The following is a 14,571-nucleotide window of genomic DNA, read 5'->3' on the forward strand; positions in this document are numbered from 1 at the left end:
GTTCCCATTTTATTATGGCATTTATTATGGAGAACTGTTTGAAGTTAGAATTATTCTATTTTTAGGTTTCTTTGAGAAAGTCATAACTTCCTTTGTTTGTTTGTTTTAATTTTTTCCCACCATCCGAATTTTAACCTGATTCTCTTCTCTGTGCTACGGGGCAATGGGAATAGAAGGAGAAAGGCACTTCTGTTGGGAGGGTGGGGGGTGGGTATAGGTCATGGAAGGTGTGAAAAAGATGTGGTGTGAGAAGTGGGAGAAGGCTAGTGTAGAGTGAAATGGAATTGAAGTGAGTGCAGGAGTGTGCTGTGAGAGATCAACTCATCAGCACAAGGTGGCAACAGGGATTTCCAAGATCTAGAAAATATTCTAATGTTATTTTTCTGACACTTCATGCTCGCTTCTGCTGCCCATTGTCCTGCTTTCTTGCTAGATCTTATTTGTAGTTTTATTTCCTCAGGTGGCAAGAGAGGATATGCTTGGGAGCCAAGGGAAAGAGGGATACTTGATGGCTCTTAATGAGTTTGAGTAGGAGGCTGATTGCTCCACAGCTTGGGATGATGGGATTCCTACACAAAGTGTGGCCTGACTTGAATCTAATTTTATCCTTTAATTTTATCCAGTTGTAGGCAGAAGTTGTCCTTGCAGGAAGAAAACTGATCAGATCTAAGAGTTTGCAGTCAGGCAAAGGAGCAGTTATGCAAAGGAGTAGTGTTTCCCCCTCCCTCTCCAGCTTGTACAGCCCTATCTCTTTCTTTGCCTTTTGTCTGACCTCTCAAGAGCAGATTTAACATATTAGCCTGGCAGTGAGATGAAAGAAAGAAGGAAAAGTTTCCCTCTCTCCATCCCTTTCCTTTTGCTGGGATAGCTTTCTGTGAAGTTCCCAAGTTGAAGTGACTTACACTGGATCTGGTGAGCTCCACAACCAGCACAAGGAACAGGTAGGGACCGTGAGGTCCTGAGAAAGCAAGGGAGAGACTCTGCTGTTGGTGATGGCAGCGAGCTGTCAGACAAGTGAAGATGACCCAATCTGACCTCAGCCAGGAACTGCTGCCATCGAAGACTGATTATTTCTAAAGGGGAGGTTGAACTAAAACTTGCTGCAAAATGAAGTCTGATTCTGAAAACAATGAATTAAAAAGATCCTTGGGAAGAGTCACTGCCTTTTGTATCTGCTTCTTTGTGGTAATGTTGCTGAAAACTCTTGCTTCTCTTTTCATACTGTGGTGTTGTGGTGGTTTTATTTCTTTTTAAACAGACTCCTTAAAGGGCAAGTTGTTTTTAAGTGTCTGTATTGATCAAAGAATAAACCTCAGTTGCTTCAATTGCTGTAAATACTTTGGAAATCTTTCAGCCACTTCAGCTGGCTTTGTAACTCTCCCTCTTCTCTTGTTCTCCCACTGGCAGAATCTTCTGCATCTTGAACTTTGCTTTTCTAGTTAGATTCAGGTTGTCTGCTGAGAAAAGAAAGTATATTTCAGTTTGCTTGAGTATATTAGTTGCATTGTAAAAGAGACTCTGAATTAAGGACAGCTGCTCTTGATGTTTGTTGAAAAACTATTGAAGAGCAGTAGGTGTGACCAATTACATTTCATCCTTATACCAAAGCTACTTCATTAGTGGTTACTTTGAGCTAGTAGGCCTTTTTCTATCTTGCCCAACTATTCTTTTTTTCCCCGTTGCCTATTTTCTCGTGAAATCAGCAAAAAAGAAGGTAATGATCATTCATTAGGGTGAGTTGATCTAATAAACGGGTGTATGACATTGGTCATGTCCTTCAAAGCAGTTATCATCTTCTGTAATTGCATGGTTCTCACTTAATATCATCTACCTAAAGGTAATTAAATTTCTTTGCTGATTCTGTGTGGCTTTATGGAAAGCTACCCTTCTTTAAGGGATCCTACACTGTAAGACTGAAAGTCGTCTTCTTTTTTTTTTTTTTCCTGAACTTGTCTAGTATAATAAATCCTATAATCACAAAATAGTTTGGGTTGGAAGGGACCTTAAAGGTCATCTAATTCCAATCCCCTGCCATGTGGTGGGGCATGTTCCACTAGACCATGTTGCTGAAAACCTCATCCAACCTGGAGCTAGGTTAAATGAAGAGGAATTGCTAATAGTAAGGGGTTGAAAAGGCAGAAAGGGAAATGGACTTTTATCTCCCAGATATTAAAAAACAAAATCCTCTCATGTGATCTCTCCATGGTTGTATATGGGCAAGAAAGAGATCATGTTATGGAAAGGATATGGTTTCTAGCATCTCTAAAGACTATCTTTTGTATGTTCTCTTTGGAAGCGGAAAGGCTGGGGAAACAAGGTCTATTCTTCATTTTGGGGGAGCAGAATTGCCTCCTCTATAGCATCAGCAAGGAAGCTAGGATCTCAGAATAAATCTGGTATTTATTTAGAATAACTTAATTCCTACTTCAGGACAAGTCCTAACGGACATGTTCTACTGAGCATACTCAAGGCCCAGGCCTCTAAGGGACAGGAATACACTTTAAGATCATAAGTCATGGCTGGGCACTGTATATGGAAAGACCTAAATGAGAGCAGAAAGGAGTTTGAGCTGTGATAGTAGGGGGACAGCCTTTGCACACAGCCTCTCAGTATCCAGGCGTGTCCCTGGTCAGCTTGAAACCAGGAACCTCAAGAAGATCTAGTATTGTGGCTCCAGTTTTTATAGGATTTGGAGGTGCTGTGAACCCGATGGCTGTATGTAAAGCTGGTGTTTCTAGAGGTAGTAAAAAAATAATTCTTCAAGGAAGTTTTTCTGTGTGGAGTAGAAATAAACCTTCTCTTGTGATAACAATTTCTCTTTTCTATCAGAATATTTAGGGAATTAAGTGTATGGTACTGGGGTGGAAGCCATGGTAACAAAGTAAGGCATTCACCCACTGGATGCTCACAGGTGATGAGGAGAATATAACCTTTTGCCTTTTTGAAGTTTCCTTCAAATTCTTCTAAGCATAATTATGATGATTATTTCTGCAAATTTCAATATTGCATCCTTCTTTTCATTATAGTTTACTTCTTTGTATGGATATGTAAGATACCATAATGAAGTTGTGTAGCCTTTTTTCACTGCTATCAACTGGTGTCCTTGAGGAAATTGCCACAGTAATTCAATAATAGGCATACGAGAAAATGTAACCACTAATGAACATTGTCCGAAAAAGATTCCTTCTGCAGCTCTGTTCTGGCCGTTTTTCTTCACTCCTCCTTCGGTGTTATCCTTTTACTATAACAGCTTTAAAACTTGTGGGCGGTGGTGAAAAGATTCTTTGTTAGGTGAATCCTCAAGTCAAACCACTTTTAAATTGCTTATATCATGTGAATTTGCTAGGAAGCCAAGTTGTGACTGAAAGACCTGGGGTGCTAAATATAGTAGGAATGCTGAGAAGAAAAGTTGGTGCTTTACTGGGGGAGTTTGCAGGCAAAGGCAAGCCCAATTGCCATGGTAAGTCCTCCTATGGTCCTAGCAGTTGCTCAGCCTTGAATTATTTTAGGGTGATAATGATGTATGTAACTCCTTGTATCTGGGAAAATACAGAATTTATCCAGTCATCAATGGTAGGCCTGGGTTGTCAAGCAGGTAAATTTACCCATTTTATTCGCTACAACACCTTTGACTAAGGGAACTGCATTTGAATCTATTGACATTAATGTATTCTTCTTCACGCACTTGTAAACACAGGGGAGCATACCATGCTGAGCTACATCTTATTTGGATTATTTTTGCCTTGTGTACTGTCTCAAGGCTCCTCAGAGTTGCTCCACATGTCTGGTAGACAGGTGCTGCTCCAGTTGCAAACCGTTGTAGCTCAGTGTCTAATCATCTCTTCCTATGCACAGAAACTCCTGTCTTGAGACTGCCCCTCCCATTATCTCCCCCCCTCCAAATCTACCAATAAAATACATTAATTGAAGACCTTCTAATTTTATATTGTTTTAGGAAACGTTAATATACTTTATATACATAGAGAGAAGGAGACTTTTTTCTTTTTCTACTGCCTAATGACAACTTGTTCCTGATCATTCACCTAGCAAATCTTTATTCCATCTGGTTATCTAACACATAACATTGTTAATAAAATCTTAATTTGCCTTGATTGAAGGTTTTTGCTTTTATTACCCAGAATAGATGTGGCTCCCAACTGAGAGAAGATCTGAACAGAGAACAGAAATACAGTTCGCAAGTAGCTACCTGAAGATGCTCCTAATGTTTGGCATGTGCATGCCTTGTTCTCCTTTTCCCCTCTAAATGTATGTTTGGCTAGAGAGAACGTGTACATTAATTCTTAGATATGGCTGCTAACACATCTTGAAGTTACTGTAGGTGAATACAGAATGGTTTTGTACAGAACCCGGTGTGCTCTAAGGTGACCGATGACAGGGACTGCTGTGGTTTATTGTAGGCTTACCCAAAGAAAGGCAGTGGTCTGTTTCAGTAGTTGAATTCCTGGGGAGAAGGCAGCCATGTAGATAATCTTGAGCCCACTGATGTCCTTTGTATACAACTTCTGCTGATGGCTGCCTGAACCCTGGAGGTGCAATGAGTACTGTACGCTCTGTGCTCCCTGGTTTTTAAAGTTTTTGTTATCCCTTCAGGGGAAGTAAGGGCCCTTTAGCAGTAGAATCTCTGATGTCCCGCAAAAGAGGTGAAAGGGTAGTTACTAAAAATAGAGGGGAGCTTTGGCAAGGACCAATATTTAAAGTAAAGAGACTTGCAGGATCAGGGCCTGGTGTGGGTAGTTTAGGGGCTGTGCCAGGGCCTGAGGGGAATAAATAACTGAACTGTACTTCTGTAGTACGTAGCAGTAAACCTTTAGATTCCTATGCCATCAGTATTGAGGATGATAGGGAACATGATCCTATCCTTAAACAGCATTTAAGGGCTACCACAGGGACAAGTAGGATTGCATAGACACTGGTTTGAAGCTATATAAGAATAATTAAAAAGAGCTGGCAGTAGGGATTTGAATCCCCTGTAGCTTGCAAAATACTTTATCAGTTAAAAACAAAGGGAATTTCAGATTAAAACCAGCTGTGTTTGGACCTGCAAAATAGTAATGAGAGGAGATGGGGAGGCTCAAGGAAAAGGACATAGAAACAAGGTAGAAAGGCAAATCTAATGCTAAAAAAAACTGCATTAACATGAAGTAATTATGGGAATGGCTGACTGAGTGGAGAGTAATACTGTCTAGGCTTGGTCCTGGCTGAGCTTGCAGGGAAGCTGTTGATAGCAAAGGTGTCAGGACTATTTCATCTCCATGGGTTGATGATAGTCAAACCTCCCAATTCAGATGAAAGATTCAGAAAGTCATGTATACTTGGAGGTATTTTTTGGATCTAAAATGCAAGAATAACATGATGCCTTATCCAAACAAATTTACAAGCACATCAGCTTCCCTAGAGTAGATAAGGTTAATGCTGTGCAACTAATCAAGCATTTTGAAAGCAATCCCAATGTATAATTGAGAACTGGACCTTACTGTGTGTCTTCAAATTTATTTTCCTTTTTGTAAATAAATGTTAAGTTGATAAAATAAAGACAGCATTTTATATGATTGCTAGTTAATTTGGTTTGTATGAAAAAGAATGTAGTTACATTTAAAAAATAAAAATAAAAACAAAAAAAAAAAGTGTATGCATGCATCTGGTGTTTAAAAACATTACCAAAGTAATTTATTAATGATGTTGTCCGAAATGTCTAAGATGAATATGTTGCTGGTTCAGAGTGAATGTTAGTTATATTTAAGGTTTTCCTGTGACAAAGATTTCAATCAAAAAAAAAAAAGTTTGATTTAGGTTTTTTAAATGTCAGTATTTGCTTTCAGAATTGCTGGTTAGTTAATCATTCATATTTCTGTGCTAAATATGGGAATGGTTGGCTTATAAAATGGTTCAGTAATATAAGAGCTTTAACTGCAGTGAACGACAAATTCAGAAGCTTGTTATGTCAGAAAGGAGGAGGAGGAACTTCTGTTTAGGTCTTGCCTTCACAGGGAAAGGAAACACTGATAGTATCTGTGTAATCTTGCACTGATGAGCTGGCATCACATTGCTTTGAAAAGATTCATATTTGAGATCTGATGACTAAGTGGTGGTGAGCACAGCTGCTTTAGAATCTGAGATAAAGGAAAGAAGGAAAACAAATCCAGAATTGCTATGTGAAAACCTTGCTGACATGTAATGCTGTCAGAACATTTATAAAGAGCAGAAACCCTATTCAGTGTCAATCAGGTACGTGCTATATTGAATGAAATATTTATTATTTTCAATGTTGCCAAAGCTCTGCAATCGATAGGCACTGGATTTATGAACAATAAACTTTATAAGTGAAATGGGGTAGCTAGAATATTAAGAGTTTTTGTTTAGTTCAGAACACATTTGTTCTTAAAGTCTAACAGTTTATGCAGATTAAATGATCTTTCAACAGGTTTGTGTTTTAAAATTCTTTTAAGGATGCAAAGAAAATTGTAGAAGTTTGCTGTATCTTAGTACCTTGGCTTAAGAAGATAATTAGCATAGAATTGCTGCACTAAAAGCAGAAGGAATGTTTTTGAACATTTATTAGTGGTTATTTCTGTTTTAAGGTTCTGAAAAACTGCACAGATGAATATGCTAATAAATGGTAAAAGCCAGTTCTTAGCATCATAGTATTTTTAGGGCCTGATCCAAAGCAAATTGGAGTTATTAGAAGTTTCCTCTTTGACTTGACTGGACTTTGAATCAGGCTCTTTAGATTCCAGGTATCACACTGATGAATGTCTTAGGTTTTGTTCTTACAACGGTTGTGTCTATCTAGGTAGTTTTCCCATGTTAAAGTCACTGATGTAAGTTTCCAACCTTTTAGAAGAAAATTCAGTTTTGAAAAGCATCTTCCTAATTAAACAAGCAGTTACAAATCTTTTCCTTAAGTTTGCTTTTGGAAATGCTAATATATATATATATATACACATATATATGTATATATATGTTATTTAACAATAACTGAAGGTAGGACAGCATATGCATACATCTTAATCAAATCCATCAGAGCCACTGCCTGAATACTAGTAAAGATTTTTGTCTAGCAATGACAGGAATGGTCTGGTTACTTTATCTCGAACATTTAAAAGTGAAGTTTTGCTGGATGAAATACCTTTCAAACTGAAGGGGAAATGAGATATACAGCAAATAATGTAATTTAGAACTTGGAGTGGCTGGTAAATGTCCTATACCTTTTGGGTAAAAGGTTCAGTTTTGTCATATGGGGAATGATGCACCATATCTTTTATATGCAGTGAAAGTATTGATATGTTTACAAGTTGCATGAGGAGCCCCTTTTGAACATAAAGTCATTTAGCATTTGATTCTGACGTGCTGGGAATTAGCAGCTATTTATTTCCTCATCCGTATCCTTGAAATTCCTTGCTCATCTGTTGCTTCTCCAAGAAGGGAAGAAATCTAAGACAGAAGTACAGTGCCTTTACTGAAACAACAAATACATTTTTGATTTCTAATTTAAAGCTTTAGAACTTCTATTTGCTATTTCACAACTTTATCAAAATTCCTTCATAAGTTTGTGAACAAAATTTAAACATAGAATCACCCCTCTGTCCCTTATCCTATTTTTTTCTTTCCTTTCTTAACTTTCCTATTTCTTTTTTAAAAAAGATGTAACTTACACGTTGCAAACACAGTGACTGTAACACAGTGTTAGAGGAAGACAGCTGTAGTGTCTCTATTCTCAGACTGGTAGCTGTGTAAGTGAACAGTTCAGCTTCCTCAGACTTTTAAAGGAAAAATAACAATAAAAATCTTAGACCTGAAGGGATGGGCTAAAACTGATGCTTCTTTACTGTTAATTTCTGAAATGCTGTAAATTATGAGAACCGGTTAGCTTATCTGAGTTTCAAGTATTGCTGGAGAAAGTAGAACCAGAAAAATTATTTTTTTTATCCCACTGAATTTGTTTGTTGATAACCTGATAAACCTAAAATGTCACAGGAAGAAAATTGCCATAGTTTTAGAGACAGTCTAAAAATACTGCAGTTGCAGAATTGCCTTCAGTAAGAGTCAGACACTGAGTTTTTATGATGATGCTGTGATAATGATTGGATTAAAGGATATTAATTAAAAACACTATCAAGCCATATTACTATATGATCTTTTCAAATACACTGAGTTTTAGTTCTGGTTCTAGAATATTGACTTGAAGGTACAAGTAGGATGTACGGTGAAAAAGCATGGTGATCCAGGGAGATGAATAGAATTTAAAACCACTCTGTTATTGTGCTTTTCTTCAGTTATCTGCATCGTGCTTTTGCTAGCAGCAGGAAATATTCACATGGAAGAGTTTTTTGGTCCATTCCTCCAGAGACAGGAAATATGAAGCTCAGAGAACAGAAATCCCAGGGTGATTTTTCAGAATTCATTTTAACAAGACTAGGAAGGCATTCAAGTTTTGTCTTGATTAATATGTTGGACAAATGTCCACCTGTGTGAATAAACAACAAAACTGACTAACTCAGCTGAGCCAGGATTTTAATCACAGACGAGTAAAAGGCAATTATTCATGTCCAGTTCAATTATGAGACAAATTTGAACATTTTTTTTCCCTTTGAAGAACTAAAATATATACAAAACCTTTTGTTACCTGTGGATAATGCTAAAGATACCTGATTTGGGATTCCATGCAGCATTAGAACGGTGTGTCACAGCTTGCAAAGTCAAGAATAAACAACATCTTGATTTCTGTGCTATTTCAATAAATTAGTGAAGAAAAGTTATGGCATAACTGCCAATTTCTCAGGCAGTTGTAAGTCTTTAAGCCAGTAAAATTGGGTATTAAATAACTATGTTGCGATAACTTTTTTCTTTTTTTTTTTCTTTTTTCTTTTTTTAAAGAAAGAATAAAATTGCAGGTACAAAAATGTTTAGTTTTGTATCTTCTGTTAATGTGAAGGTCCATAGCAAAATCAATACAACTGAACTACTATTTTACATGAATTCCAGTGCAGAAACAATATTGAGCCATAGCTAAAACCAGAAAAAAAAGCTAAAACTGTACTATTTTTCACATGTATTCTTACATAGATTTCATTTCTGTCCGATTACAGAAACAGTTGTTTATTTGTTTTATGACTAAAAAGGCAAAAGTTTGTACAGTAAAATCTAAGGCAACTGTGAGTTTATTTATGACCTATTTTGTTTGCATACTGAGTAGAGCAAGATGCAAACTGGACCCTCCTTGCTGTAATAGTCATGCAAATGAAACAAGTCTCTCGGTGTCTCCCAAAGCAAAGTGCAACTTCAGAGCTTCAGTGGCTGCCTGCCTGCCAGTGATGGAAAAAGCATCTTGCATGTGGCACATTTTTCTTGGGCAGACACAATAGTGAAACAGACTCTTCTGTTATGTATGTTAGTCTTACAGCATAAGTAATTTGCGTAGTAATGTGTAGAAAAAATCACAGTAAGAAGTGTTTTTATTTGGGGTAGGAGAAAGTGGGTTATGGGGCATTCCACATTAGCCTGGCAGGAAAAAGTCTGCTGCTTTTTCTCTATTCTTCTGGTCACCTAGATCTGAAAAATGGCTCCCTGGCAGCAGGTTTACAAGGAGGGTTTTCTAAGGCCTCAGGCAGCTATGGCTATCACTGTTCTTTCTTGGCCTTGTAAAGCAAGAGGTTATTTGTGGAGCCTGAGGCATGGCATGCTCAAGAGAACAGCCAGTGCATCATGTCTGCTCACCCAGGAGAAATTAAATCCTGCACTCGCTGGCATACATGCCAAACTGAACCCCCACCCCATGTTTTGGAGTTATGGAGGGTCAGACCCTCAGGTGTTACAGTGTCTTCTGCAGAGCTAAATCGGTTCACATTATTTGGGTATATGACTTATTTGTCTACCCACCTACCTAATCTTGTTGCCTGTAGATTGCCAGGGTTCTGGGTTTTAGGGGCAGCTATGACCTTACTCTTTTGTCTGTTGGCCAAGGGGCTCTTAATCTCATCATAGGTTTTTATGCCTGGTGATGGACAGCTGCTGCCAGGGAGTCTCTCATCTATACTTTCCTCAGAAAGTGAGACAGGCAGTGTCTCTCCCTGAGAGAATAGGAAGCATCAATTCCTGCTGTATTCCTATTGCCTGATTTGCTTGTTTTTCTTCACATATTGACTTTTTTTCCCCTCCTTTTCCTCTCCTAAATTTCTGTCTGACACGAGTGCATTGCTGCTGGCATTGTTCTGTGTCTGCCTGCTGTATATCCTCACAGACCGGCCTGGGGGGAACTGCTGTGGGAACAGGGGATAAATGTGGTGGTATTTTCTGTTCCTGATTTATTTATTTGTCAAGATAGAGACTGATGCTGGGAGACGTGGAATTGTTATAAGAATAAACAAAAAGAACTTGACTGAAGTCAAAGAATCACAGCCCCTGTGCCAGCTCATGTCTACGCCGTGCCAATAACTAAGAGACGGTTATTCAGTAACCTGCTGAGTTGTGTAAAAGCCCTACTGGACAAAATGAGGCTATTTCTCCATATATATTTCCACTTTTTGATGGCAGATGATTGAGCTTGGCACTCTGTTTCTCAGCAGAGTCGTACAAATTAAAGATGTCCCTCACCACAGGCTTTTGTAATGACTAAAAAACTGTGGGGTGGAGGAAGGTTCCTTTGTACTAGTTCTAGGACATTCTCATCAAGGGAGAAATGGTGGCTGAAGAAAGCAATTCCTCATGGACCCAAGGAACTGGTATATTCCCGGCTTTCTGCACAGAGCTATGATCTGATCATCAAACCATCAATTAACTGCTCAGAATTAACTTCTTAAGAATTGACTAAGTTAATTAGCATGTGCTGAGACACCCTCCCAAAGTGTGCTTCAGTGATACTGGATACAGATGTTCATCCCAGCTCAATGGAAACACGAGTCCCAGGTACAGGCTAGCCTGTACTGCTTTCTCCTGCCCTTCCTGACATCAGAAGGATATGCTTTCTTTGAATAATATTGTTCTTATCAGACAAGCGTGATGTTCTGTGTAGTGGCTTTTGCCATGACACTGCTGTAGGCTGAAGTGTGATTACAAAATCCTTGGATTAATCCTTGTAATTGCTACTTGTGTAATGGTTTTAATGAATACTGCTTTTGTAATGAAGCATGTTAGAATTTTGCCACTGAAATTCAAATGTTCTTTTTGATGCAATATGTATTTGAGTGTCCACGCTGTACTTTCAAGTAATGACATGGAGAGTAAAGGAGCTGAAATCTCTGTTTGCATTTGTATTCTTGAACTGGACAGTGGCTTTCTATTTCTGGTCTGTAGGTTTCTAAGCTTACGAAATGTACTGAAGAAATGCAAGTCACAGAAATCTTAAGTCTGTTCTGAGGTCTGATAATGTTTTAAGGGCCTATAAAATGAAAGGCTAAAATTACTGCAGTAAACCTTAATCCCAGTTGGAATCAAGATCTGAAAATATTTCCTGTTATATACATACCTGCTAGTGATCCAATTCCATTCCAGTATATATGACAGCTCTTTGCATGTAACATGAAGTGTTATATGGTGGTTATCCTTGAACAGGACCCATAGCTCTTCACTTCTTGAACAAAGTTGACAAGGTGGCCAGTGTCCTGCATAATTATCCTTTGTCATGCTTCACTCTTTCCAGCACAGGTATAAGGGAATTTCCTCTTCTATGAATGCCTCCAGTAGTGGAGGAACATAGTCATAAAAAATTCAGGTAGGAAGAGACATCTGGAGAGCAACTAATCCAGTATCCTTCTCCAAGTGAGGTCAGGTTGCCCAGAGCCTTTTTCAGCCAAGCTTTTTGGTATCTCTAAAGATGGAGATTTCACAGCCTTCCTGGGTATCCTGTTCATGTTCTTAACAATTCTCATTATGGAGACTTTTTTCTTATGTCCTACTGGAATTTCCCTTGCACTGATTTTTAACTGTAATCTCTTGTCCTGGTTTGCACACTTCAGAAAAGTCTGTCTTTGTATTTGTACTTCAGGTAGTAGAAGACTGCAATTAAACCTTTCTTCAGCCTTACACTCCTCTGGTGGAACAAACCTAGTTCCCTTGGTGCCTCTTGTGTAAGTCATGCATCAGATCCCTGAAATATTTGTGAATGTTTAGAATAACCTAGAAGTTTTCAGTGTTCCCATTAACACAAAGTCTAAGACAAGGCAGAGGGTGCTCAATTTGCTTAAGTTTTTCAACGTGTTATTGCCCCTATGCATTTAATCTGCAATATTTTCTTCAGAGAAGGTCTTGATCTCATTGGAAACAGGCTGTTAATTTTGCAGGAACGGATATGACATCTGAGGTCTGGAAAGACAGCTTTATTTTCCTTTTGCTTTCCTGTCTCCTACTTGTTGCATCTAGTGCATCTCAGGTAATAATAAACTTGTTTACTTGTATGCCTTCTGTTGGCAGTATCTGGCACTGCTGTGTTTAATGAGTAATAAGTTCTCCACAAAACTTGAAGCACAAGTGCCTTTTTATGCATCAGCAATGACTTCCCTTTAACGATCAGTTTTTGAGAAAATGCTTTGGTTTTTGTTGTGGTGAGATGCACAAAGTTTAACTTGGCAGAATATTAATAGAAAGCTTTGCAAGGTGAGTGAGGGGCTTAAGCTGTGGGGTGGTGGAATGCATGTTTGCTGAGTCACCTCTATTAAAACAGAAAGAAGAATGATCATGCTTTAATTTAAACCTGGCAGAGAAAAGGGTCACCTTAATTCTCTATGACAAAAAAAATTTTGCTCAAAATATGTGACTTGCCTAGAAAATTCTAAGCATGTTGTTTACGTTGATGGGATGGTGCCTGAGAACATCCATTGCTCTACTGTTTTCTTGCAGACTGTTGCGTTTTTCTAGGAAAAGCTATTGTATTGTTTCCAAGCAGGCTCTAAACCATGGCAGCCTGCCCTCTCTACCTATTTTTTCCTCTTTCTAAAGCTAAAAAAGTCAAATTAGTTACTTCATAAAAGGCTTTTAAAAAAGGTATTTGATATAGGTAATGCACAATAAACAACATTTGAGCGTACATATACCCATTTGAGTTTGTTCAATTCGGTCAGATGGCTTAATTATTTACCCATGTATCTGTTTGACTACGACATCTAAACCAGCATTCTTGTGCTTGATCTGGCATTTGTTGCATGGTGACTGTCAAGATACATCGAGTTAAATATGTAGAGCTGTTTAAAGACTGGAAAAGTTTTTTTTTCTTCTTTTTTTTTTTTTCTTTTGTGGAAATCATTGACATTACATTTTTTTTTGTTCCTACGTCCTCATGGGTAGTGGTGTCATCCTCTGTGTGCTGGAGCCAATGGAACTGTATTCTCTTATGCCAGATGTGAACCCTGTGCTTAGTGCACTAGATTTGTGAATGGTAAGTGTCAACCATTCTGCCTGATTTCTTGAGTATTTATTTAATGGCATTTCATTTGTTCAGTATCTTGCTAAGCTAAACTGACTTAAGTGGATTGAAACACTTGCAGTCTCCCTACAAGACTGTATTTAAATAACAGATACCTGTTTTGTTTGTGTCTGGTACAGATCTAGTGCAGTGCTGATGGGTTAGATCTAAATAACATACTTATAGCTGAGTCTTGCTTTTAAAACCTTTCTTCTTCAGAGGAGGAAAAGTTGGGACAGGAGTTCAGGAGTTATGAAGGAATTCGTTTCAGTTTAATGAATGGTGTTTACAGTAGGAGTATTTATACCAGGACAGAACAGATTTATTAGCCATCTCCTTATTGTAATCCTCAGCTCAAATGTGGTCATGCTTCTTTCTGAGGTATTGAGGTCAGTGGAGTTTGTTTTCTGTAGCCTTAAATCTTAACTCTGGTTACCTAAATCTGTAGTTCTTCGTTAAGAAGTAGAACTCCACAGTCCAGCAGTCAGATTTCAGGACTTTCTGAGCAATCCTGGATAATTTCTGCAGCTTTACTTTATTTGTGAGGGTCTGGGCTTCCCATTATAAATTTTCAGGGTATAAGGAACTGTGAGTGGCACGATCCCACGTAGATTTATAGTTTACTGTGGTTAAACTATTTCTGCTAACCAAGTTAATTATCTTAAGCCAATGCTGCTGTTTTTCACTATATTGCAGTCTGTTGAAGACCGTGAGTACAGTTGTCTTTAACCTTCTGGAACCCAGAGTTCCTTCTCTTGTAAATAAGTCATGAGCAGTCTGTTTTTGAGGAAGGCTGTACTGACTTCTCATGCTTGTACGGACTCCTCCCTCTAAAACTTCACTGCTGCTATTCATAAGTTCTCTGTATATTTCTAAATATTGTGTGTTGTTCTTTGGAAAGAACATAAACTCCTGCTAAATGGACAGTTATCTTCCGTACCCCTCTAGTGGACTGCCTCTCTAGAAAAACATGATTTAAAGCTCAGCTGATTTCAATTCATGAAAGTATGTAGTACCAGCTCTGTGCTCGCCACTGTTTATACAGTGTTCAGACATGTATTTTCTAAATGACTGAGGGAAACTACACAGCAAGTTGCCTGCTGCCAAAGCTATTAACAGTATCTTAACAGAATGTCTCTAGCTGATTATAACAGAGA

The 14,571-nt window shown here is 38.2% G+C and overlaps 1 protein-coding gene across 13 annotated transcripts in view; it reads left to right on the plus strand.

Moving 5' to 3' along the window:
- Nucleotides 1-225: 225 nt before the first annotated feature.
- The window catches only part of ESR2 (estrogen receptor 2), a 51,399-nt gene continuing 37,053 nt past the window's right edge, over nt 226-14,571 (plus strand). Inside the window, exons 1-4 of one of the 13 annotated variants that reach the window (XM_080594009.1) lie at nt 1,446-1,714; nt 12,002-12,083; nt 12,297-12,385; nt 13,297-13,387. In XM_080594009.1, coding sequence (XP_080450135.1) covers nt 13,385-13,387 — 3 coding nt within the window. In that variant the 5' untranslated portion in view covers nt 1,446-1,714; nt 12,002-12,083; nt 12,297-12,385; nt 13,297-13,384. Of the gene's footprint in view, nt 1,186-1,445; nt 1,734-1,877; nt 2,318-3,346; nt 3,461-5,958; nt 6,247-12,001; nt 12,084-12,296; nt 12,386-12,422; nt 12,610-12,975; nt 13,388-14,571 lie in introns of those variants that run through there. The other 12 variants (XM_080594010.1, XM_080594013.1, XM_080594008.1 and 9 more) reach the window with 12 other exon arrangements.

The sequence above is a fragment of the Anser brachyrhynchus genome (genome assembly GCF_964034855.1).
Source record: "Anser brachyrhynchus genome assembly, chromosome: 5".
Taxonomy (NCBI): domain Eukaryota; kingdom Metazoa; phylum Chordata; class Aves; order Anseriformes; family Anatidae; genus Anser; species Anser brachyrhynchus.